The following is a 27,011-nucleotide window of genomic DNA, read 5'->3' as shown; positions in this document are numbered from 1 at the left end:
ATTCGAACCCATGACCTCTGGCTCCCAAGCCCGGGCTCTTTCCACTGAGCCACGCTGCTTCTCTGTGAAGAAGAAGTGAAGCGACTTGCCCAAAATCACACAGCAGGCAAGTGGCGGGATTAGAACCCAGGTCCTCTGACTCCCAGGCCTGTGCTCGTTCCACTAAGCCTGCTGCTTCCCCTCTGCACACGTAGCTGAAAAGGCCAACGCAGGATCCGGTCAATCAGTGGTATTTATTGGGTGCTTACTGTGTGCAGAACGCTGCACTAAGTGTTTGAGAGATTAAAATACAATGAAGTTGGCAGAAACGCTCCCTGCCCACGGCGAGTTTATGATCCTAGCTACACTGCGCATACAACACAACAACCTTGTTGGGTTGTTATGTCTAATTTTAGCAGCTCCTGATACTGTTTTCTCTTTAGCCTCCTTGTCTCTCTCTCTTTATGGAGATTTTGTTCAAAAAGAGTCACTTCTTTGTTGAAAGCAGTTCACCAAGTAGGTCTATCCTAGGCAACTAATTCCCAGCTTTCAGCTGGGAAGCAGCATTTTCTGAGGCTTTGTGTAACTGTGTCCTTAAAATGCTTCCCCTGTGCCCTCCGGGCTTTCAATTTCTCAATTTCAGCTCTCCATCCAACAGCTGTCCGGGTCTCCTGCTGTCATTCATTCTTCTACTATAATAATGTTGGTATTTGTTAAGCGCTTACTACGTGCAGAGCACTGTTCTAAGCGCTGGGGTAGATACAGGGGAATGAGGTTGTCCCACGTGAGGCTCACAGTCTCCATCCTCATTTTACAGATGAGGGAACTGAGGCACAGAGAAGTGAAGTGACTTGCCCACAGTCACACAGCTGACAAGGGGCAGAGTCGGGATTCGAACCCATGACCTCTGACTCCCTAGCCCGGGCTCTTTCCACTGAGTCACGCTGCTTCTCCTATGTCCCACCCAGCACAGCTACTTCGAGGTGAGCAGAGTTGCAATGCTAGGAGACTGACTATATTCCAAAACTTCCCAGATGGTGATGATCCTGTCATGCCATTTGATGCGGATCATGGCATAGGATGTGTGGGAATCGACTAAGGTAAATGCCCTGCTTCGTTCAGTTCTGAAAATCGGGGAACTAATCAAGGAGGATCCCGTAAACTACAGCACTGAGGACCTAAAGAGAAGTTAGAAAAATTACAGGATAAAAATAAACCAGCAAAATGGATTTCAACCATCCTAGGACATCTCTAGACGGTAAGGTCCTTTGGGGCAGGGAACATGTCTACCAAATGTGTTGTATTAGGCTCTCTTGAGCCCTTAACGCAGTGCTCTGCACAGAATAAGGGTTCAATAAATACAGTTGATTGATCATTAGGAAGGACTTGATGGAAAGGAGGAGGCCCAAAGAGCTATCTGTTCTTTGAACAAGACTATTCTGCAGGCTGAAAAATAATCTATTTCAGGATATAGGGAGTTTGGAATCAGGAGCAAGGGGCCAGGTTAGCTAAATTCGGAGACCTGAAAGAGAGATGAGAATGGCCCAAAAAGGTGATCTGGCCAGGTCACAAAGGATGAGCAGAGCGACAGAGCTCACTAGTGAAAGCACAGGATGAAGGACGTTAGAGGGAAAAAGAGAGAGAGAGAGAGAGGGAGATTCCACTTGTGAGATAGAGAAGACGAAACAGGAAAACATTCTTCAATCATATAAGACACAAGAGGACAACCAAGAAAAATGTTGAACCCTTGAGAGATAGGGAGAGCATGCTGATAATAGATCATTATGGAATAGCTGAGCCTCTTAGGGATTTTTTTTTCTACTTTGGTCTTTACAGCAATGTTTCACTGTGATCAGTCAACCAGAGGAATTGGTTTCCCATCCTCCCATCACTAATGGCACACTAGATTGAGGAAGAGAGGGGTTGAAGAGCCCTTAGAAAAACTGGATATATTCAAATCAACAGTCCTTAACTACATGCATCCCAGAGTTCTTCAAAAATTAATGGATATTATAGCAGACCTTTTTTTTTTTTTTTTGTGAGAACTCATGGAAGGCTGGAGAAATCTCTGAAGACTAGCAAAGCAAAATGTGATGTCATCTCCAAGAAAGGGTCAACTCCTGGCTTATATAGACCAGGCAGACTGTTCTAGAACAAATCACCAAGCAGCTAGAGTAACTAGTGATTAGCAGGACTCTGGGAAAACAAGCTAACCGAGCGTTGGGGAGAGTAATTCCTACCACACCACCTTAATTTATTTCAAATGTATTTCAAAGGGAGAGTCCTAGACTATGGAGCATAGAGGAGAGTGTGTGTTTTGTTTTCTTATGGTATTTGTTAAGCGCTTACTAGATAGCAGGCACTGTACTAAGTGCTGGGGTAAGTACGAGATGATCAGGTTAGACACAGTCCATGTCCCTATTTTACAGGTGAGGTAACTGAGGCACAGAAAAGTTATGTGACTTGCCCAAGGTCACAACGGAAAAGTGGCAGAGCCGGGATTAGAACTCAGAATTAGAATTCTATTAGATTCTATTGTTTTTATGCTGGTATTTGTTAAGCGCTTACTACGTGCAGAGCACTGTTCTAAGCGCTGGGGGAGATACAGGGTCATCAGGTCATCCCATGTGAGGCTCACAGTTAATCCCCATTTTCCAGACGAGGTAACTGAGGCACAGAGAAGTTAAGTGACTCGCCCACAGTCACACAGCTGACAAGTGGCAGAGCCGGGAGTCGAACCCATGACGTCTGACTCCGAAGCCCGGGCTCTTTCCACTGAGCCACGCTGCTTCCCCAAGCAGCGTGCTTCCCCATTTTAATGAGATGTTCATCCCCTCGATTCTATTTATCGCCATCGTTCTCGTCTGTCCGTCTCCCCCGATTAGACCGTAAGCCCGTCAAAGGCCAGGGACTGTCTCTATCTGTTACCGATTTGTCCATTCCAAGCGCTTAGTACAGTGCTCTGCACATAGTAAGCGCTCAATAAATACTACTGAATGAATGAACTCAGGTCCTCTGACTCCCGGGCCCGGGCTCTTTCCACTAGGCTATGCTGCTTCTCAGATGGTGTTCTGTGTGAACTGTAATAAAAGTATCTATTCTGTCCCACTTGATAATTCCATCTCCCCCTCTAGACTGTAAACTCCTTGGGTCTACCAACTCTGTAATACTGTACTCTCCCAATTACTTAGTACAGTGCTCCGCTCACTGTAAGTGCTCAATAAATACAAATGATTGATTGATAACCCAGTGGCATAGCCGAGTGGAAAGAACACTGATCTGGGAGTCAGGAGATCCACGGTCTCATCTCAGATCTGCCACTGGCCTGCCGTATGAGCTTGGGCAAGTCACTTCACCTCTCTTGCCCTCAGTTTCCCCATCTGTTAAACGAGGATACTATCCTTGCACATGCTCACCTCTTAGGCTGTGAGACTTATGCGGGATGGAGAAAATGTCCCATCAGATCATCTTGCAACTATCTCAGTGCTGAGAACGATGACTTCACACAGCACTTAGCTAAATACCGTAATTCATTAATTCAGAAGGTCATGGGTTCTAATCCTGCCTCCATCACCTGTCTGCTGTGCGACCTTGAGCAGGTCACTTCACTTCTCTGGGCCTCAGTGACCTCATTTGTAAAATGGGGATTGAGACTGTGAGCCCCACGTGGGACGGGGACTCTGTCCACCTAAAACTCAACATGAGCAAGACTGAGCTCCTCATCTTCCCTCCCGAACCCGGTCCTCTCCCAGACTTCTCTATCACCGTGGATGGCACGACCATCCTTCCCGTCTCTCGGGCCCGCGATCTCGGTGTCATCCTTGACTCGTCTCTCTCGTTCACCCCACGCATCCTATCCGTTACCGAGACCTGCCGGTTTCACCTCTACGATATCGCCAAGATCTGCCCTTTCCTCTCCACCCAGACGGCTACCTTACTGCTACGGGCTCTCGTTATATCCCGGCTAGACTACCGTGTCGGCCTTCTCTCTGACCTCCCTTCCTCCTCTCTCGCCCCGCTCCGGTCTATTCTTCACTCCGCTGCCCGGCTCATCTTCCCGCAGAAACGATCTGGGCCTGTCGCTCCCCTTCTTAAACAACTCCAGTGGTTGCCTATCGACCTCCGCTCCAAACAAAAACTCCTCACTCTAGGCTTCGAGGCTCTACATCACCTTGCCCCTTCCTACCTCTCCTCCCTTCTCTCTTTCTACCACCCACCCCGCATGCTCCGCTCCTCCGCCGCCCACCTCCTCGCCGTCCCTCGGTCTCGCCCGTCCCGCCGTCGACCCCCGGGTCGCGTCCTCCCGCGGTCCCGGAACGCCCTCCCTCCTCACCTCCGCCAAACTGATTCTCTTTCCCTCTTCAAAACCCTACTTAAAACTCACCTCCTCCAAGAGGCCTTCCCAGACTGAGCTCCTCTTCTCCCTCTACTCCCTCTGCCACCCCCCCTTTACCTCTCCGCAGCTTAACCCTCTTTTCCCCTTTTCCCTCTGCTCCTCCGCCTCTCCCTTCCCATCCCCACAGCACTGTACTCGTCCGCTCGACTGTATATATTTTCGTTACCCTATTTATTTTGTTAATGAATTGTACATCGCCTCGATTCTATTTAGTTGCCATCGGTTTTTATGAGATGTTCTTCCCCTCGACGCTGTTTATTGCCATCGTTCTTGTCTGTCCGTCTCCCCCGATTAGACCGTAAGCCCGTCAAACGGCAGGGACTGTCTCTATCTGTTGCCGACTTGTTCATCCCAAGCGCTTAGTACAGTGCTCTGCACATAGTAAGCGCTCAATAAATACTATTGAATGAATGAATGAACCCGATTTGCTTGTACCCATCTCAGGTCTTAGTACAGTGCCTGGCACATAGTAAGCACTTAATACCATAATCATAATTATTATTAATTAGTAATATTTTGTTTAGACCATTCTACTGTCAGGTAGATAGATGTACAACAAGCTGAAGAATCACAACTGAATACTATTTAGCAATGGCTCCATCACTTTGCTGTGTGGCCTTGGGCAAGTCACTTAACTTCTCTGTTACTCAGTTCCCTCATCTGCAAAATGGGGATTCAATACCTACTCTCTTGCCTACTTAGACTGTGAGCCCCTCGTGGGGTCTGCTGATCTTAAATCTACCCCAGCACTTACCAATGACATAAAGAAGGGCAAGTTTGGGGAGGAGAAGTGTGCGTAAATTCTTCAAAGCTCTCTGAAACCTAGAATCAATCAATCAACAGCATTTATTGAGCACCTAGGGTGTGCAGAACACTGTACTAAGTGCTTAGGAGAGGACAATAGAGTTAGTAAACACGATCCCTGCCTTCAAGGAATTTACAGTTTAGCAAGAGGTTCGCAGTGAGGAATTTACTAATATTAATGGTCAAGTTTACAATCATCTGGACAATTCTGATCGCCGTATACATTTTGGCTCAGTCGTATGGTGATTTCAGACCAAACGTCATCAGCAAAACCCTGTGCCTGAAATAGCCAGATAATTGGGGATAGAGTGTTTCTGGGGACTCGAATAATCCAGATAATTTTCCAGGGCATGTTAATTAACGAAAAAGAGATTTTCGAACACTTAAAAGGAGGAACTGTAGAAGCTACTGAAATAATAATCGTGGTATTTGTTAAGCGTTTACTATGTGCCGAGCACTGACCTAAGCCCTGGAAATGTAGAGAAGGGAGAGTTCAAGATGAGCGGGATAAATTCACATTCCAGAGATAAAGGCAGAAGTTTCCCCTCTCCATGGGATCCTCAGCCCTCCTCCGGCTCTGGTTCCAGTGAGGAAAAAAAACCCCAAAACACCCTGTGTTAAGCTGTGAGAAGTACAGGAGAATATCTAGGGAAACAGTCAAACTTTTCCACCTAAAAGTTAGATGCTTTCAAGGGTGTAGTTGGATCATCTGTGCGAGGCAGGGAATGTTTAGCCCGTGTTTGCTTTCCACTAGATTTCTGTGAATCGCCCGGAAATCGTTTTCTGTAACTACCTCGGGCTTGAGAGTGGAGTCGGTCCCTCCAGCACTGTATCTGGAGTCATAGCCAATTCCTTCTAAAGAAAAATAAAGTACAATAGCGGCTATTTCTTAACGTGTAGGCCCAATCCTGCAGCGGTTGCCAAGCAACCGGCAGAAGGCATGTCAGAGATCCCAAGGAGCCTCCAATCAATGGAGAGAAGTGCTGACAGCGTTTTCAAATAGGTGAGAAGATGCTCGCTCCTGGGCTCCCTTGCTCAGCTCGTTTGCCTCCTAAAATGTGCTGAGATGGATTTTTGCCGGGAGCTATTTGTGCCCTCCGATGGGGCCGGTTCAAACTGTTCCAGCAAAACAGCTTCCTTTCGGGCTTGTTGGGATTGGGCTTTCCCGGGATGCGAGTGTGGAACACCTCCACAGATAGAGTAAGGTGCAAATGAGGCCTTTCAACCACCCCGCAGAGGCCGTTTCCCCAACGGCACCCCGTTAGCGGCACACAGCGAAGGGAGCCAAGACTCTTCTATCCACCCGGGGGCATTTTAAAGATGGCACCAGCCCTCGATCTTAGCGTGGTTCTTCCTGTTCTGTTCCGAAGGAAACTTTCTGGATCGCTCTTGGAATCGACCGGGAAATTTCTCCTCCAAGACTCCAGGTTATTCATCGTTATCATCATCAGTGGTATTGATTGAGCGCTTACTGTGTGCAGAGCACTGTGCTAAGCACTTGGGAGAGTACAATATCAATGGTATTTATTGAGCACTTACTGTCTGCAGAGCATTGTACTAAGTGCTTGGGGATGTACACTACAACAGAGTTGTTAGACACGTTCCCAATACAACAGAGTTGGTAGACACGTTCCCTGCCCGCAACGGGCTTACAGTCTAGCGGGGGAGACAGATATCAATATAAGTAAATCATTTATAATAGATATAATTTATAGATGTGTACATAAGTGCACCAAAACCTGGTCAGACATGTCCTGGTCCCAACATGCTCGCCTCTTTTTGGGTGAATACAACTCTCTTCATGTTGGTATGATTTGGAAACTCACAAAAATCAGATCTTGCGCCTAGGCCCAGGGAGAGACGTGGGAATGGAGGGCCCAGCCCAAACCTGATTTGACCCCTCCAGACTGTAAGCTCATTGCGGGCAGGGAAGGTGTCTGTTTATTGTTATATTGTATTCTCCCAAGCGCTTAGTACAGTGCTCTGTACACAGTAAGCATTCAATAAATACGATCGAATGAATCCCCTACGCGTGGAAGCTATTTCGATCCAAAGTAAACGCCCCCGCGTCAGGCTGAAGACCCGGTTCCAGGCTGGGGTTCATCGCTTCCTCGGAGCCTAGAGCCACAGCCAGAACAAATCCTGGGTTCTCCCCACTTCCTGATGTCTGGATCCCAGGACGGGGATGTGGTTTGAGTCCTGAGTCTGACTGGCCCTCATCATCATCGGGATTGAGCATCTACGTGGTGCAGAACTGTGTACGGGGCACTTGGGAACAGCCACTAGAAGTAGAAGACACAGTCCCCGTCCTCGAGGAACTTACGATCTATCACTACTGCGCCAGCAGAGGTCACCTACTATGTGGGAACTGGGGGACCATGCAACCTAAGCTGTCCCTCCATGACAGAAAGGCTGTTGACCCACCGGCGTCAAGTACGGTTCCTAACGTGGGTTGGGAATTATAGGAAGATAATACCCTCACAAGCTCACTAGTTCCATGAAAAGTCACATCCAAGGCTACAGGACAAGAGGGAACTTTAAAAATAAACGCAAGGGAAGAGAAAGGGGAGGGAGGCATCGGAAAGCTAATCTGGGGCATCCGGACCTGAATGAATGAATGGATGACTTATCTCTTTCATTCATTCCATATATTCGGTCACCAAATCCTGTCGGTTCTGCCTTCGTGGCATCTCTAGAATCCAATCTTTCCTCTTCATCGAAACGCCTACCACACCGGTTCGTAACCTTGTCATATCCTGTCTTGGATACTGCATCAGCCGCCTCACTGACTTCTCCGCCTCCAGAAGCTCCCCATTCCCATCCACGCCTCCCTCTACTGCCCGGATCGTTTTTCTAAAAGATTGTTCCGTGTACATAGAGAAGCAGCGTGGCTCAGTGGAAAGAGCCCGGGCTTGGGAGTCAGAGGTCATGGGTTCGAAGCCCGGCTCTGCCCCTTGTCGGCCTCGTGACCGTGGGCAAGTCACTTCACCTCTCTGTACCTCAGTTCCCTCATCTGTAAAATGGGGATTAACCGTGAGCCTCACGTGGGACGACCCGATGACCCTGTATCTACCCCAGCGCTTAGAACAGTGCTCTGCACATAGTGAGAGCTTAACAAGTACCAACATTATTATTCTTCGAAAAGTCTCCAGCGGTTGCCCATCCTTCTCCATATCAAACAGAAACTCCTCACCATCGCCTTTAAGGCACACAATCAGTTGACCCCTTCCTATCTCACCTCGCTCCTCGCCCTCTACAACCCAGCTCGGACACATCACCTCTAACACCAACCTGCTTGCAATACCTCGATCTCATCTCCCTTGCCATCGACCTCTGTCTCCAGCCTGGAACTCCCTCCCTCTCCATATCCAACTGATTGCCAGCGTCGAAGCCCTGTTAAAATCACATCTCCCCCAAGAAGCCTTCTCTGACGAAACCCATCTCCTCACTCTTCCGTGTCGCCTAAGCACCTGGATACTCACCCCACCCTCACAGTACTTATATCCATACCCAGTACTTATACCCATACCCTTATACTCTATTTATTTTTAATGTCTGTCTCCCCTGCTAGATTGTAAGCTCCTTGAGGGTAGGGATCATGTCTACCAAGTCTACCGTGCTGTACTCTTGCAATCGCTAGAGGAGGGCTCTGCACACAGCAAGTGCTCAGTAAATACTATAGATTGGTTGCTAAAGCAAGTATGTCTGGATGAAGGACGAATGGCTTCCGTTTCCCCATTATTATTGGTAATAGTAGTAGTGTTATAATTTTTATTAGGAGTATCATCATCATTAATAGTAGGGGAAGCAGCGTGGCTCAGTGGAAGGAGCCCGGGCTTGGGAGTCAGAGGTCATGGGTTCTAATCCCAGCTCCGCCACTTGTCAGCTGTGTGACTTTGGGCAGGTCACTTGACTTCTCTGTGCCTCAGTTACCTCATCTGTAAAATGAGGATGAAGACTGTGAGCCCCACGTGGGACAACCTGATCACCTTGTATCCCCCCAGCGCTTTGCACATAGTAAGCGCTTACCAAATGCCATCATTATTATCATTATTATTATTACAGTCCCTATTCCACACGAGACTCACAGTCTAAGTAGCAGGGGATGACAGGTATTTAATCCCCACTTTACAGTTGAGGAAACTGACTTGCCCAAGGTCACACTGCACACAAGTGTTGGAGCTGGCAGTAAAACCCAGGACCTCTGACTCCCAGAACTGAGCCCTTTTCAATAGGCCATGCTGCTCCATTCTCAGAGAGAGGATACCATCTCTCCTGAGGCGTAACAAAATCCAGTAAGGAAAGACGCTAAAGCAATCGATGCTGTACAAATACAGAGCAGAGACGCATCCGAGAGAAAGGGCTCAGAGAGTGAGGGAGTTGGACATGTGCTGCCACAAGGATTATCCAACAACTAGGATTGGAGAATTCCTTTCTGAGGGAAATCAGGCCACTGCAGAACAGACAAGCAGTGTGGCCTAGTGGAAAGAGCACGGGCTTGGGAGTCAGAGGACCTGACTTCTAATCCCAGCTCCGCCACCTGTCTGCTGGGTAACCTTGGGCAAGTCACTGAACTTCTCTGCACCTCACTTACCTCATCTGTAAGATGGGAATTAATTTCCTACTCCCTCTTACTTAGACTGTGAGTCCCATGCGGGACAGGGACTGTGTCCAACAAGATTATCTTATATCTACCTTAGCACTGAGTACAGTGCTTGGCACACAGTACTTAAATACCATTAAAAAACCAGAGTGGGGGCTCCCACTTGAAGCCTTCCTCCCCTGTAATCATCATCAAAGGAATGTATTGAGCGCTTGCTTTATGCAGAGCACTGTACTAAGTTCGTGGGAGAGTACAATAAAGAGTTGGTAGACACATTCCTGGCACTCCCTCCTCTGTACATCTTAAGCTTCATCTCTCCCTTTGCCCTCCCTGAATCTTATCCCTAACTCTTCACCCCTCCAGTGAGGTTATATTATCATTATCATTGATAATAAAAGGATTCTTGTTATTGTATTCAAGTGCTTACCATGTGTCAAGCACTATTCTAAGGGCTGGGGAGGTCGCAAGTTATTAGGTTGGACACAGTCTAAGTAGGAGGGAGGACAGACATTGAATCCCCATTTTATAGGTGAGGAAACCGAGGCCCTGAGAAGTGAAAGGACTTACACAAGGTCACACAGCAGACAAGTGGCAGAGCCGGGATTAGAACCCACGTGTTCTGGCTCCCGGGCCCAGGCTCCTTCCACTAGGCCACGCTGCTCCCTGACCAACAGCAACACACTCCCCTGATAGGTTCCCTCCCTCCCCACCCCCAAAACGGGGATAAAGAAACCTCCGAGGAAAAACCCTGCAGCTCTTCCCTCCCCAAGGGAATCACTTTCTATAATAAGGGAAACCCTCAGAGCGCATGTCGATTTGGAAGAACTTCAGTACCTCTGTCTGTGTTTGGTGCGGGGGAAGCCTTTGTAATAAGCTTTTATTTTCCTCTTTCTTATCTGACCCTCCTGTTTGCATCTTTTTAGGGCTGTAACACCGAAGGGAGGAGAGCTGACCTCTGAGAATTATCAGATGAGAGAACCTGGTCGGGCCATAATAAACTAGACAGAACACTTATCATCCCTAAATGAGTTACTTCACAGATTTGCCAACCCATCCCTGAAATGCAGCTATTTCTGGATAAAATACACAAGCCACTTGACATGACACAGCAATGGTTCCCATAGGCTAAATGCAGGAAGCAGGATGCAATTGCAGTTTATGGATAACCAGCTTTCATTGTTCACATGGCTGACCTTTTCCCATTATTTTATAAAGCTCTTTCAACGATTTTGTAAGTTAAAGGATTTTAAAATATTCAAATAGAAAACCACCTGAATCTTATGACATTTTTCAGAAATGAGTGTTGAGATTTAAAGGTCACTGAAGATTTTTTTTTACTCTCTTTAGTGGTTTTCATTTTGCTTTGCTAAAAAAAAAATTCTTTATGAAATTCCCTTCCATTCTGTCTAGAACAGTGAGATCAAAAAGTGCTCCTCTGATGTTCCGCAAGCCAGGGGTAATCCAGCCCTGACTCTGCAGGAGCCCCTGTATGGTACTGAAGAGATAAGGTTTTTCCCATCAAAAACAATATTATCCGTGAGCTTTGGGGGTCTCTCTTACCTTCACGGCCACCAAGATCTTGTCGTGATCGGGACAGAGGTTATAGCACTCCGCCAGGAAAACTTTCCCAAAGGCTCCTTCTCCCAGTTCCCTTTTCAGAACAATATTATGTCGCTTGATGTGCTGAACAACTGGAAAACAAAGACAGTGTGGATGTTGGCACTGAAGTTGTGAGGAAGTACAGAGCAGAAAAAGACATACTGTACATCCTGAAAAGACTAGAATGGGGGTTTCACCTACTCTTCTGCGGACACGCAAGAAGACTCAGCCTGCACATGCTCTTATAGTCCATTGCACTTGGCTGGTATGTCCCACTCAAGCCTGGGAATGAGCTACATGTGTGGTCTTCTATTCACACACGGGTCACACTTCCACAGAGCTGCCTGCTCTACAGCCTGAACCCTCCCACTAGACGTCGTGGACCTCTCGGTCCATGAATCTTATCCAAACAGCTTGTGAACTTACTACGGGAACTCGGATAAGCTTTGTCGACCGGGAGAAAGAAGGATGGCTCTGCTAGAAGCAAGAGTAAGAAGAAAGTGCACGTAAAGTTCAGTAAATATCACTCTTTTCATTATCTTCATCAGCATCAATTAAGTGCCACATAAATGCCAAATGTTTAATGTGAGTCTCTCTCAAAATGAACCAGCAACTCCTCCGGTCAGACCCAAAGAATGTGGGTTCAATTGGATAACTCGGTTCCCCGGGCAGAGGGGCTGCGATGAACACATAATAATTCAAGAGCCAAAGCATCGCCGTAATCAAATCCAGGATGCGAATCTTGAATTAAGTTGCCACGAAGTTGATGGTTCGCTTCTGTTCATTTGAATTACATCGCTTCTTTCAGATACCGAGGAAAAGAGAAGTTTCGGGCAAATTGGGTTTTTCCATTTAAGGGGGGAAAAAAGCCTCAGTTTTGCTGCCTGAAAAAACAAGAGCCAAGGGCTCTCTTCTATCTGCAGCGTAATGTACAAAAGCAGAGAAATTCTGTCCCTCCTGAGAGGAAAAAGTTTTTTTACGTCCCCTTGTGTGGTTTAGATATAGGCCACGCTGAATCGCGTAGCACGTGCTACTGGGTACTATACGCCCAATAAAATCTCATGAGATCAAAATGCCGCATAATTTGAAGCAGCTTCTATTGTCCCTTGGGCTGTTGTCAGTCCTCGGAATGTTAATTCCGTGAGGTGTTACCGTCCTTCACGTTCAGAGATGATGCTAGTGACATCATCCCGGGGCAACTGGACCTCTAAAACCCAACCTGAGATCTGCTGCCATTTCTGCAGCGTGTACCCTGGAAGATTTCCCTTTGGTTTGTAGCTGTTGCTACTGATGGCAGAACCTGATGTGCTTCACCATTCTGCTTCTTTGCCACATGGGTTGTCCATTCCCTTTGTTCAAAATGGGCCACCTGCTTCAGAATGACTCTGAAGGGGGGGGGGGGCGAGGGGGAGCCCACAGCTGCCATTTCCCTGCAAACCCCTGGTTCTGCCACATCGGGTGGATTTGTACTTCCGCCCATCTGTTACTCTCCAAGTTCTCGGATATGTCTTTGACCGAGGTTTCAAGCCACAGGACTGCAATAACTATCCATGTGGCATTTAGGGAGAGCTGGTCTGCCCCGATCAGTGCTGGAGGAACCAGAGAAAGATGCTGGGAAAAGTAGTTCCCAGGCCACGGGTGCTGTGAGAATAAGTAGCCACTTCCCCGTCAATCCCTCTGACCTTAGATCTGCCACCAGTTAGGGTCTGAATTTTTCCACAACCAGAATTCCTTCTGTTTTTCCCGCTTCACCTCATTTTGCAGCAGCCCCTTGGTCTGAACTTTCTTGTCAGAGTCGTGGACCCAGTGGGATTGGCCAGGACATTGCTCACCACTTCCCAGAAAACACCAAGGGCATGGATGGGGCAAATCCTTAAGATCCCATTTCAGGTGGCATCCCAGGTTATTAGGTTCCTGAAGTGGTGAGGAGCAGTGGTGAGGACTCCCTGGGGAAGAAGGTGCCCCCCGAATTGCCAACTGCATTTACCTCGAGGGAAGAGTGTGAATTCCACACGCTAGCCTTTTGTCCCTTTGACGTTGCCCCCTCCATCCTGCCTCTCCCGACCCACTTCCCTTTCCAGCTCTGCCTGCTCCCTCACCTTCCTGGAGTTGCTTTAAGAACACAGGGAGTTCAGTTCAGGCTGGAATGGACTGAAGGAGGCCTCAATCTCATCCTTCCGCTCTCTTCCCCTCTCCCTACTCTTCACTGAACTTGTTTGGGAGTCCAGGTTTGAAACGCTTCCACCGCTGCCTCTGTGGCACACAACCAAGAGGCAGCTCAGTCAGAGCGCCAGGACCCTTTGGCATCCTTGCCGAGATTGACGAATGGGGAGGAGAAGAGCTGCTTGGCCATCTGCGTAGGCTTTACCCAAGCAGATGGAGAGTAAGTTTTGGATAAAGTTTGCCACCAGAAACATCTTAAATGCTGTTGTTTTTGAGACGACTGTTTTATTTTTGGTCAGGAGAAGCCCTCCACTTTTCTAGCCCATCCTCTGAGGGGGAATATTAACGTGCAAGGCAACCAGGCATTGGCATCTCTGCCTGTCATGCGAACCAATGGAAAGTTTACCTGGAAGCAACACAGGGTCGACTCTCCCGGTTCTCGCCGGTCAGCCTTGGGTTCAGCCACTCCCAGGCTCCTAGGAGGGTTTCCATCAACCAGAACTAAGTAACCAAGTCTGACCTATCTGTAATGATCTTCCTTTTCTCCTAGAGGGCAGTTGATTCCCTCCTCACATTCCTCCAATTTGTAGTGTGGCCCAGGATCAGCTGACCAATCCCTCAGTAACAATAATAATAATAATAATTTTGGTATTTGTGGAGCACTGTTGGAGGAAATCCAGATCTCTCTCTAACCTGGTCCACCTCAAATTAATTCTTATCTGCTTCGATTTGGCCCTCTCCACTGCCCGACAACAACATTTCTAATTCGCTCCCATACCCACTGCCCCTGCTGGTTGTTCCAGACATTTAAACTCCCTTTTCAAACCTCCCGTCCTCCCGCCCCGCCATCTCTTTCCCCTAATGACCCGGTTCCGTACTTCATCAACGAAATTGAAACCATCAGTCATGATCTCCCTAAGATCTCCCCTGCTCCTTTCCAATCCTTCCCTCCTCCTCCATCCTCTTTGACTCTCCCTATGTTCCCTGCAGTAACTCAAGATGAAATCTCTCACCTCCTCTCTAAATCTAGCCCCTCCACCTGTGCTTCTGACGCCATCCCTGCATACCTTTATAAAACACTCACCCCCTCCTTTCTTGCCTTCTTGACTGCCATCTTCAACTATTCACTTTCTAACAGCTTCATCTCCATTGCTTTCAAACATGCTTATATATCCCCTATCCTCAAAAGCCCCTCCCTTGACTCCACGGTTAACCTCCAGTAATCAGCCCATCTCCCTCCTACCATGTCTCTCCAAACCTCTTGAGAGAGTTGTTTACACCCACTGTCTCCACTTCTTATCCTCTAATTCTCTCTTAGACCCCTTCTAATCTGGCTTCCGTCCCCTTCTCTCCACAGAAACGGCCCTCTCTAAGGTAACCAATGACCTTCTTCTTGCCAAATCGGACAGCCTCTACTCCATCCTAATCCTCCTAGACCTCTCAGCTGGCTTTGACACTGTGGACCACCTCCTTCTCCTTGAAACTCTATCTAACCTCGGATTCGCTAACACTTCCCTCTCTTGCTTCTCCTATCTCTGACTGCTTCTTCTCCGTCTCTTTTGTTGGCTACTCCTCTGCCCTCCACGCTCTGTCAGTAGGGGTCCCTCAAGGCTCAGTTCTAGGTCCCCCTTTTATTCTCCCTCTACACCCATTCCTTTGGAAAACTCATGCGCTCTCATGACCTAAAGCACCATCTCTATGCAGATGATTCCCAAATCTACATCTCCAGCCCTGGGCTCTCTCCTTCCCTGCAATCTCACATTTCTTCCTGCCTTCAAGACATATCCACTTAGATGTCCCCCCGACACCTCAGATTGAACATGTCCAAAAATGAACTCCTTATCTTCCCACCCAAACCCTGTCCTCCGCCATCACTGTAGACAACACCACTATCCTCCCTACCTCACAAGCCCATAACCTTGGTTTTACCCTTGACTCATCTCTCTCATTCCACCCACATAATCGTTGTGACCAAATCCCGTCGGTTCTACCTTCACGACCTTGCTAAAATCAGCCCTTTCCTCTCCTTTCAAACTGCTACCCTGCTGATCCAAGCACTTATCCTATCCAGCCTTGACTACTGCATCTGCCTCCTTACTGACCTCCTGGCCTCCTCTCTCTCCCCACTCCAATGCATACTTCACTTCGCTGCATGAATCATTTATCAACAAAACGTTCTGGTCCATGTCTCCCCACTCTTCAAGAACCTCCAGTGGCTTCCCATCCATCTCCACATCAAACAGAAACTCCTTATCATTGGCTTTAAAGCACTCAATCAGCTTGCCTCATCCTACCTCACCTTACTAATCTACTACAAACATCAGCATCATCAAGAGTCAGCTTACTCACTATGCCCCAGGCTCATCTATCTCACCGTTGTCGCCTTTCCCACAACCTCCCACAGTCTGGAATTCTCTCCCCCTCCATATATGCCAGACCACCACTCTCTCCACCTTCGAAGTATCACTAAGGTCATATCTTCTCCAAGAGGCCTTCCCCAATTAAGTCCTCTTTTCCCCAGCTCACTCTCCTTCTTCATCATCTATGCACTTCAATCTGTGACCTTTAGACATCTGTTATTTTCCCCACCCCCAACCCCAAAGCACTTATGTACATATCTTTAAATTATATATTATAAATGACTCATTTATTCGTATTAATGTCTGTCTCACCGTCTACGCTGTAAACTCATTATGGGTAGGGAGTCTGTCTGCGAATTCCGTTGAATTGAACTCTTTCAAGAGCTTAGTACAGTGCTCTGCACATAGTAAGTGCTCAATAAATATGACTGACTGATGGATTTTGTTAAGCATGTATTATGTGCCAGGACTGTTCTAAGCTCTGGCACTCTTCTAAGTGCTAGTGAAGCCATCAGTTAGAGGGGGAGGGGAGGAAGCTTGGCCCTGAATCCTCCAAAAGGACAAGTGTTGCAATATCATTCTCCCGCTCACTTCCGAACTGTGTGATCGGCTAAGATGAAACTAATGATGATAATAATAATAATAGTAATAATGATCATCTGCCAGACTGATGATGCTGGCCTATGCTCCTCATTTTATGTACCCAATTAACGGCATTCAGATATCATCATCCTTGGATGGGTTTCTTATTTTTCAGACATTTTGAAAGGGCATGATTTCAACTGCTTTCAACTGATTGCAAAGTGCAACTGATTTATAATGGTGGACCTTCAGCTAAAGTAGGCTGCCCAACTGATTTTATGAGAGAGGGTCCAGCCCAACCCTGGAATTAATGCCTTATGACATCTTTCTTGGATTTTTCTCTTAACTTTTCATCTCTTTTCTGGGCCTAATGCCTCGAGAAGAGTCACTGAAAGGTAACTGATGGCTCCACAATACCACTGGCTTGTGAGCTTCCTGTGTCTACACTTGCTAAGGAAACAGTCTGTGCATCTTTCTAGTATGTTGCTTTCTTTGTGGGAAAGTAATGCTTCGATCGGTTTGTTTCAGTCCTGAGAGGCAAAACGACTCAACTAACTACCAAAATCCAACACCACTTGGGCATTTTCTCCCTGGGGATGTTATCGTTCTGCCCCGAATTCCATACCAAAGAGCTCTGGCAACCAGAAGAGGTGAGCTTGTTCATACTGGCTAAAGCAAAGTGCAACAAAGGAAGCTCTTTACATGCACACAGAAGTAGAGTGCCGATTAGCCAAGAGGGCTTTGGGGCCATCCCGAAGGTGGTGGGCGGGGGGGGGGGGGGGGGGGAGGGAAGAATGGCCTCATCCAATTCCGAGGACAGAACTCTGAAGGTAATAAAGTGGGCAACGTAGTCGCCAAAAGGAATTTATTTTTTCAATTTAATTGCTGTTTGAACAATCTATCGATATATCCACTGGCTACACCAGTGTGAGAAGCAGCATGGCCTAATGTATAGAGCAAGGGCCTGGGAGTCAAAAGGACCTGCTCCGCCACTTGCCTGCTGTGTGACCTTGAGCAAATCACTTCACTTCTCTGTGCCTCATTTACCTCATTTGGAAAATGGGATTGAGACTGTGAGCCCAATGAGGGACAAGGGCTGTGTCCAACCCAATTGGCGTGTATCCATCCCAGCGCTTAGTACAGTGCCTGGCACATAGTAGGCGCTTAACAAATACTATTACACCAATACTAACGCTGTGTCTAACTCTGTGACAGCTTTCAGAAATACTCCAAGAAGCCTCCGCTTACTCCACGCGAGGCATTGACAAACTGGAAAACAATACCAACTCTAACATCCCTAAGGAGTGAGAGACCAGTGCTAATGGTCTCTTGAAATCCCCTGCATCCCCAAGGAAATTCAGCGTATTTCCTCCATGTGGAACCTTTGAGCGTTTTCACGCTTCCTCTGAAGAGAACTCTAAATGGCAAATGAAAAAATTGCATTTTCAAATGACTGCAAGAACACCCTATATTGGGCCGCAAAAAGCCACACTTAATTATGAAATGCTTCGAAAAGTGCCTGGGTTTTCCCTTAAATCTAAATCAGAGAAAATACTATTTTTCGCTAAATGTCTCCTTTGCACACTTCAATGGCAAAACACTGCAGCCCATGCAGCCCCATCAGCTTGTAGAAATCAATTTGTCTGGAATGTATCTGTGAACAATTTGTCAAATTCTATCTCCCAGTTGCCATTATGACAGAACTTGGTGCTGTACTAAAAATGACAATAAATACAATTAGGAGTGCAAACATAAAAACACAGCAGGAACAAGAGTGGGCTGGGTATTCATAAATAATGATAATAATGAGTAAAGAAGGAGTAATACTTTGCCATTATAAAACCGCTTCCGTCTACACATCTCTCAAAGTGCATTACAATTGCAATCAATTAATTTTCACCACGCCCCTTGAATCAGATCAACACACTCATTTCAAGAAGAAACAGCAGACAGATCTACCCTGTAAGCTCCCCACCTGATTCGTTGCTCTAACCGTCTGGTTTACTTTTTCAGACTTTAAGGGGGAAGGTGGGGTCAAGAGGCAGAGTGGAAGGTACTGCCAATGCTCTGCACACAATACGTGCTTAATACACACCACCGATCGGTAGTGGGGCTCTCTGAGAAACCTTCTCTAGCCTGCCGACCAGCAGTTTGATTAAGTCCAGGAATGGACTCCTAAGGAAATCGGGAATATTTTAGGATAGGACAGGCACCCGCATGCCCTGAGTTAGCTGCAATAATAGCAGTAGTAATGACATTTACTGAGGGCTACCGAGTGCACTACCCTGTACTAAGATCCTAAAAGAGTGGGGATTGTGCTTACCAGTTGCATTGGATTCTCTCCAAGCACGTAGTACAGTGCTCTGCACAAAGTAAGTGCTCAATAAATCCTGTTGATTGATTGGGAAAATACAAGACACATTCCATCCCACAAGGAGCCTACAGTCTAACAGGGGAGACAGGCAGAAATATTTACAAATGGTGAAGTCGGAAGAAATGACTGTTCAACCGACTCCCCGCTCCCTCCGCCACTTGCCTGTTTTGTGAACTTGAGCAAGTCATTTAACTTCTCTGTGCTTCCATTTCCTCATCTCTAAAAATGGGGATTCAAAGCCTGCTCTCCCTTCTATTTATTCATTCAATAGTATTTATTGAGCGCTTACTATGTGCAGAGCACTGTACTAAGCGCTTGGAATGTACAAATCGGTAACAGATAGAGACTGTGAGCCCCATGTGGGACAGGGACTGTGGACAACCTGATGATCTTGTATCTACTCCAGTGTTTAATACTGCTTGACACACAGTAAACACTTAGCAGATGCCACAATCATTATTATATTCGACCATATTTATATACACCCATGCTTCGGTGGGGCGTAAATAAGTACGCAAGTCCTAGAGGCGGCTGTTGGGTTCAAAAATAACTCAGAGTTGGGAATTAGGAAAGGCTTGTCGGAGGAGCTGGAATTTTAGGAGGGCTGTGAAGGTGGGGCGGGCTGAGATCTTTGAATTTGGGGGAGAAGGGAGTTCCAAGCCAGGAGGACATTCCAAGCCGGGAGGACACCACGACCAAAGGGTGAGAAGGATACAGTTAGGAGGTGAGGTAGGGAGAAGCAGGTGAGGCAAACCGATATGTTAAACGGTCCTGCTTGGCAGTAGAGGAATACAGTAGATGACCCGTTGTGGGCAGGGATTGTACTTCCCAAGTACTTAGCACAGTGCTCTGCACACAGTAAGAGCTCGATAAATATTAATGAAGGAATGACCTCTAGAGCTCTTGAACAGCAAAGACTCTGTACCCAATCAATCAGTTCACTGTAAGGAATCCATCTGCCTACCAGATAGTCCCAACCCCCCAAATCCACTGGCTTCTATCACCGGGCACAACAGCACTGTATCTGACGCGTAAGCTCGTTGTGGGCAGGGAATGTGTCTTTTTTTTGTTGTAATGTACTCTCCCAAGTGCTTAGTACAGTGCTCTGCACACACTAAGCACTCAATTTATACAACTGAATGAAGGGAGCTACCCTACACCACCTCATGAAGCTTTGAACATTTCTGGTGCTATTTAGAATGGATGTGAGGAAAAGAGGGAGGGATTGAAGATTCCAGGCAGTTTTTAAAAGTGTTGGAATTACAGTTTCTTTCACTGTCAGTGAAAACCAACCAATCCCTCTAGACTGTAAGAAGTTCGCTGTGGGCAGGGATTGTGTCTCTTATATCGTTATATTGTACTCTCCCCAAGCACGTAGTACAGTGCTCTGCACACAGTAAGCACTCAATAAATACAACTGACTGATTGAAGAAGAGAATCCAATGCAGCAGGTTATTTGGGGTTAAGATCCTACAGTTCCCAGCACCTAAAATCGTATAAACCCATCAGCCAGCTCTAGCATTGAGAAGCAGCATGGCCTAATGGAAAGAATCCAGGCCTGGGAGTCAGAGGATCTGGATTCTAATCCTACCTCTGCCACTTGTCTGCAAGTGTGACCTTGGGAAAGTCCCTTTATTTCTGTGGGCCTCAGTTCCCTCATCTGTAAAATGGGGATTAAGACTGTGAGCCCCACTTGGGACACGAGCTATGTCCAGTCTAATTAGCTTGTATCTACCCTAGTACTTAGTGCAGTGCCCGGCACATAGTAAGTCCTTAACAAATATCATAAAAAGAAAAGAAAATTCTCAGCACTTTTGTGCATAATTTCTTCAGTTATATAATCAATTACTTATTTGGATGACTCTATTTGTAAATACTTTATTGTCTGGTACCCCGATCAGAATAGGTCTAAGCTCCAGGTGGTCAGGGAAAATATCTCTTGCTAGCTCACTGAGGGCAGGAAATGTGATTAACTCTACTATAGTGTACTCTCCCAAGAGTTTAGTACAGTATTCTGCACGCAGTAAGTGCTCAATAAATATGATTGATTGATTCTGTTATGTATTCCCAAGCTCTGCACCATGGCACACTCAATAAACACTGCTACTGCTCTTTTTGCAAAGACCATTCGCATCTGCTCTTCTGAAAGGACTTGCAGGTTTATCAAGCTCTATGAGTGCTCCTATCCATCGTTCTCCACTCATGCTCCATCAGCCTAGCTGAATGCCACCTGCGCTTTTCAGTGGTTTGGGGGAGAGCCAAGAGGTATGAAAGCCGGGCTTGATTTAAACTGGCCGCACCCCAAACTCAAGCATTACTTGTCAATCAGTGGAAGCTGGATTTGAAATTTCAAGGTTAATCTTTCCAAGGGAAATGAAAACTCAATTGCAAATCTATCCTGGACGACTCGGATTCTGGAAGAGTCGATTTCAGGGTAAATGAATTGAGGCCGTTTTTTTTTTTCCTCTCGCAGCCCCACCATCCTTTCACCCCCCCCACCCCACTCCCCCAAGCAAGACCCAGAGTGGCCTAGTGAGAAACAACAAGGCCTAGTGGATACAACACAGACCTGGGAGTCAGAAGGACCTGGGTTCTGATCCCGGCTTTGCCACTCATCTGCTTTGGGACCTTGGGTGAGTCACTTCACTTCTCAAGCGCTTAGTACAGTGCTCTGCACACAGTAAGCATTCAATAAATACGACTGAATGAATTCTCTGTTCCTCAGTTACCTCAGCTGTAAAATGGGGCTTAAGACTGTGAGCCCCCTGTGGAACAGGGACTGTTTCCAACCTGACTAGCTTGTATCTACACCAAAGCTTAGTACAGTGCCGGGCACATAAGTAGGCACTTAAATACCATAAAAAAGAAAAAAAAAACCCAGAACCTATTCTGTGTGGCCATTGTTTTTTTGATATTCTTTTCTGCCTATCATCGCTATTACCCTGTCTGCTTCCTGTAAGTTGGCTGTGGCTCCTGTTTCTAAAGAAGGTTTAAATGGGCAGCCTCAGGTCTTCAGATTTAAATTTGGTGGGGTTGGCTGGCTTTTGATAAAACCTTGATTTCACAGCTGCCTCCGGTATCTAACTGCTGAGTTCCATTCCAAAGGCTGCCCTGGAGGATGATGGTCTCTTTTCCAGGTGGTTAATATTTCTGAGGTTGGCATGTGGACAGATTCAAGTCAGGACTCACCCCAGAGCATATTCAGGACAACCTACTGGCCAATAGTCAAGGTGTGTCATTTGCTTTAGGTTTCTAAGTGGTTTCATTCCTCATTTTCCTTTTTTCCTCTCTGCAGACATACAGGGAAAAAGCCAAAGTTGCCTCTGGTGTTGTCTACGGGGTGAGGACTCAGTGATGGATGGCAAGACTACCAGAATCCTAAATGCCAGGAGGTTTACATAAACGTTATTGAGTTATTGCCAAAGTTAGATCCTCATAGGAGCTGCTTTTTTCTGCATCTTTCTACCAGGACATCACAGCTGAAAGACAGAGAATGGATACCCAGGGACCAAAGTTGCAACCTGAGGGTCCTGGAATTGTGACTCTTGACACCACCTAAGTCTAAGGAGGGAGGGGAGAACAGGTATTAAGGTCCTCATTTTACAGTGAAGGAAACGGAGGCACAGTGTCTTGCCTAGAGTCTTACAGCAGGCGAGTGGCAGAGCCAGAATTAGGATCCAGGTCTTCTGACTCCCAGTTCCATGCGCTAACCGTGAGGCTACGATCTGTCCTGCTTCCTCTGACCTTCTTGCTTTTGGTTTTGCAATTTCAGCTCTTGCATAGAGCAGCTTTTTTGGGTATCCTGATGTCGCTCATTCTCCTCACATGTCCCACTCAGCGTAGTTGTGTTATGGTGAGCATAGCTTTGATGCTAGCAGACTGACTACATTCCAGAACTCGCAAGTTCCTTGCTTAAAGGAGAAGAGATGGAGAAAGAGAAAAATGAGACAGAAATGGAAGCCAGAGGGACAGAGGATAGTGAGAGGAGTCAGAGAAAGAGAGGGACAAGGACACACGGAACTATGTTGACAGACAGAATGAGAGAGAAAGAGAGAGAGAGGTGGGGGGAGAGAGAAGAGCGAGAGGTAGATAATTTTGCTAAGCAGCTGCAGATGCAGTTTTTTCAATAAATGGCTGATTGAAAAGAGCCCGGAGGCTATTGTGACTGTGGTGCTGGGCAAAGTGTCTGTTGTTTTTTATTTCATTGTGGCAATTTCGATCACTATCCCATGCACAAGTTAATTGGTGTGAGGGAGATACAATTATCTCAGCCACCACCACCAGAGTCACCCCTCCCCCCACCTGTCTGGCTCTGCTTTCATCAGGAAATCCCCTGCTCCAGCCCGACAAACCCATTCTGCAGCTCGCCACGGCCCCCTGGGTAAGTGCTACAGCCAGGAAAGAAGGAAGACATGTTTTGCTGTTGAGTCCAGGCGACAGAGGGCTGAGAGGTGGTGATGGAGGGAAGGAGGGAGGGAGGGAGGGAGGGATGGAGACCTTGGTATGTGAGGCGCATGGGTCAGTGGATTATAAAGAATTTCCCTTGAGAGTTACTCCTTTATTTAAAAAAAAAAACATCAAAAAAATCCAAATCTCTTGCCTTGCAGATCCCAAACTGTTAATCCCTCGTATTTAAGTGCTTGCTATGAGCCAAGCACTAGGTCAAGACTGTAAGCTCCTTGTGGGCAGGGAATATGTCTGTTATACTGTACTCTCCCAAGCATTAAGTACAGTGCTCTGCACAGTAAGCGCTCAATAAATCGATCGATTGACTGCTCGATACAAGAAAACCAGATCACAAATATTCCCTGTCCCAAACATGGCTCACATTCAAAAAAGATTGGAAGCACAGGGATCTTATCTCCATTTTACAGATGAGAAAAACTGAGATCCAGAGGGGAGAAGTGACTTGCCCGAGATCACACGGCAGGCCAATGGCAGAGCTGGGACTAGCACCCGCAGTTTCCCGACTCCCCGTCTTTTGCTCTTTCCACTAGGCCACTGCCTCTCCTTCCTCTCAGAATATTTTGGTGCCCAAGACATTTACACCCACTACCTTTCATGGGCTGTAAAAACTTGGGTGTGAACATTTCTGTCAGGAAGAAGTGTGAGTGGAAGCTAGCTCAGCCCAGATTTATAAAGTGAGAGTCGTGGGCTCTGCTTCTATCTCTCTCTTTCTCTCTTTATAGATAAGAAATTCTTTTATGTTTCAACTGGAAGGCTTCCAATTTCAGAAGGCAACTTGGGACTGCATGACAACTTTCCTAGGAGAATTGTACAGGTCAGAAGTCAACTCACCTGGGTCAAATCCCCATAATGATAATCAGCAGAGGCTGAACAACTTAAAGAAACAGAGCACCAGGGCTTAAAGTGGGCTGGGGCTTTCCTGGAATTCTCTGGAATTCCCTAGAATTGTCTGGGCTTGGCAATTCCCTTGTGAAACTAAAAATAAATGTTGTCCTTAAGATTTGGAAACGTCTCAGATGTTATAAACATCGAACGTGGCTCAGTATCGTACTTGAATAAACGTCCCTCGCCTAAGTGGCGGTCTTACTGTCGTTGGTCAAAAGGACAGTAAGGCAACTGTGCATTCAGAGTCATTACACATTGAAAATATAAAACTCTGTAATCATATGAGTCCCAGCACCTCTTTCATTACAAATCTGCAGGCATCGGAGGAGGTCACTGAATGGGGACTCAGAAGGGGTCACCTTCACCCACATGAGAATCTCCTGAAAACCGGGACCTAAAGCCACGGGATCACTATGTGACCTTGGGCAAGTCGCTTAACTTCTCTTGGCTTCTGATTCCTCATCTGTAAATGGGGATTGAATACCTAGTCTCCCGCCCTCTTAGACTGTGAGCCCCGGATGGAACGGGGACCGAATCCGATCTGATTATTTATACCTATCCCAGTCCTTAGCACAGATTATGGCAAAATGGTCGTGGTCTCGGCAAGGTACCTCGGGGACGCTCCCTAAGAGATGCTCGATGGGCACTTCCCTTTCCCAAAATGCCTTTCGGCCCTGGAGGAGATCCTCCAGGTTCACCTGGGAGCTGACTAGAGGGGCGAGCTTGGCTTCACAGTTGAAGACCAGAGGCCTGGTGAAGTGAGGGACCTGTGTGAGATTTGCCTAAGCTCTCAAGGGACCACATTGCTCCTGACAGACAAACTGATAGGGGGCCAGCTGAGTCACGGTGACCAATCCCGCCTCTCCCTTCCAGGCCTCCAACATCCCAGAAGGCCTCGGTGCGCTGCGCTAAATGGTCAGTACCTGGAATGCTTCCCTTTCCTGAGTAGGGCAGGAGCAATTCTTGCCCCCTTTGCCCCCCTCAGTGATCAGTGTCTCCCTGTGGCCTCCACCTCTGCAAGGGAGCTGGAGCAGAGAGTTGTCACTAATTATCAGGAGCAGGAAAAGGCTTTCCATTCACCTCCAGGAGTGGCTACATTCCACTGCGTGGGCCTTAAATAACAACAACAACAACAAAACCAAAAAACAAAACCCGAAGAGTGTATTGACAACCACCTGCCAGCCCGTGAGGTAACATTTATCAGAATGGGATGTGGGTGGAATAAATCCAACTGGCAGTGGTGAATCTGAGCCAAAGGATGCCCGTCCAGATGTTATGTACATTCAAAGGCATTTTCCCTCCTTTCTTCTATGCGTGTTCTCTCTCTCTCTCTCTCTCTCTCTCCAGTGTTGCTCTTTTCTGAGTGGGCTGCATAAGGACTAAATAGGCATGACATTGAATTGAGGGGTCATCTTTAGACACTCATTCTTCCCCACACACACCCTCGCAGACATACACACAGACACGCACACACGGCATATGCGATGAGAGTAGCCAGCTCCCAACTTCGTTGTCCTTTCTCTCTTCGTGGGGCAGCACCGCTGCTCCTAGCACCGTGACGACCCCAAGCTGCAGCAACGCTACCAAGTGGGAAGCGGGATTCGCTCAAGTCATGGCACAGGAGCCAGCCAAGGACAAACTCTGTCCTCTGCCACTGTGATTCGAGCACCTCCAAGCTACTCCTTCGGAGATGATAATTGCAACGGTCTGTGCCAAGCAGCTGTCACTAAGGAATAGGAGCTTCCCAAACTCTTCCAGCACACAGGCCGCATGCTTGGTGGTTGATTTATCATTACGCCGTAACCAACTTAGCAGCAGTTTTCTAAAGCATTTTGTTTAGGAGATGTGGTCAGGGCTGGGAGAGTGAGAGGGGCCGACGTGGAACCAGAGAGGTTTTCATTGGACTGGGGCGTTTTGCTCCGGATTCTAAGGGAGTAAGACGGTGCTGTGCACACATTAAGCACTCAATAAATACCGCTGACTGAAAAGGATATTTTTTTCTAGGCGCACTCAAGCACAGATGGGGATCTATTAAAATTCTACTGTAAAAAATTTAGAACATTGGGAAGCAGCGTGGCTCAGTCGAAAGGAGGCTGGGCTTCGGAGTCAGAGGTCATGAGTTCGACTCCCGGCTCTGCCACTTGTCAGCTGTGTGACTGTGGGCAAGTCACTTCACTTCTCTGTGCCTCAGTTTCCCCATCTGTAAAATGGGGATGAAGACCGTGAGCCTCACGTGGGACAATCTGATTACCCTGTGTCTACCCCAGCGCTTAGAACAGTGCTCTGCACATAGTAAGCGCTTAACAAATACCAACATTATTATTATTAGAACGCAGGAAAATAATAAGACTAGAGAAGCAGCCTGGCCTAGTGGAAAGGGAACAGGCCTGGGAGTCAGAGGATCTGGGTTTTAATCCCGGCTCTGCCACTGGCCTCCTGTGTGACTGTGGGCAAGCGTGGCTCAGTGGAAAGAGCACGGGCTTTGGAGTCAGGGCTCATGAGTTCGAATCCCAGCTCTGCCACTTGTCGGCTGTGTGACTGTGGGCAAGTCACTTAACTTCTCCGTGCCTCAGTTCCCTCATCTGTAAAATGGGGATTAAGACTGTGAGCCCCACGTGGGACAACCTGATTCCCCTATGTCTACCCCAGCGCTTAGAACAGTGCTCGGCACATAGTAAGCGCTTAACAAATACCAACATTATTATTATTATTAACGTCTCTGAGCCTCAGTTTCCTCATCTGTAAAATGGGGATTCAGTACCTGTTCTTCCTCCTACTTAGACTGTAAGCCCCATGTTG

The 27,011-nt window shown here is 47.2% G+C and overlaps 1 protein-coding gene across 7 annotated transcripts in view; it reads right to left on the bottom strand.

Moving 5' to 3' along the window:
* NTRK2 (neurotrophic receptor tyrosine kinase 2) overlaps window positions 1–27,011 on the bottom strand; it is a 356,778-nt gene that overhangs the window by 75,347 nt on the left and 254,420 nt on the right. For all 7 annotated transcript variants that reach the window (XM_029055020.2, XM_029055014.2, XM_029055018.2 and 4 more), the window contains one exon: window positions 11,343–11,473. In XM_029055020.2, the coding sequence (XP_028910853.1) occupies window positions 11,343–11,473 (131 nt within the window). The remainder of the gene's footprint in view (window positions 1–11,342; window positions 11,474–27,011) is intronic.

The sequence above is a fragment of the Ornithorhynchus anatinus genome, chromosome X5, assembly GCF_004115215.2.
Source record: "Ornithorhynchus anatinus isolate Pmale09 chromosome X5, mOrnAna1.pri.v4, whole genome shotgun sequence".
In the NCBI taxonomy this organism is placed as follows: Eukaryota; Metazoa; Chordata; class Mammalia; order Monotremata; family Ornithorhynchidae; genus Ornithorhynchus; species Ornithorhynchus anatinus.
Note: the sequence above shows the minus strand (reverse complement) of the source record. Positions and strands in the feature narration are given on the sequence as shown.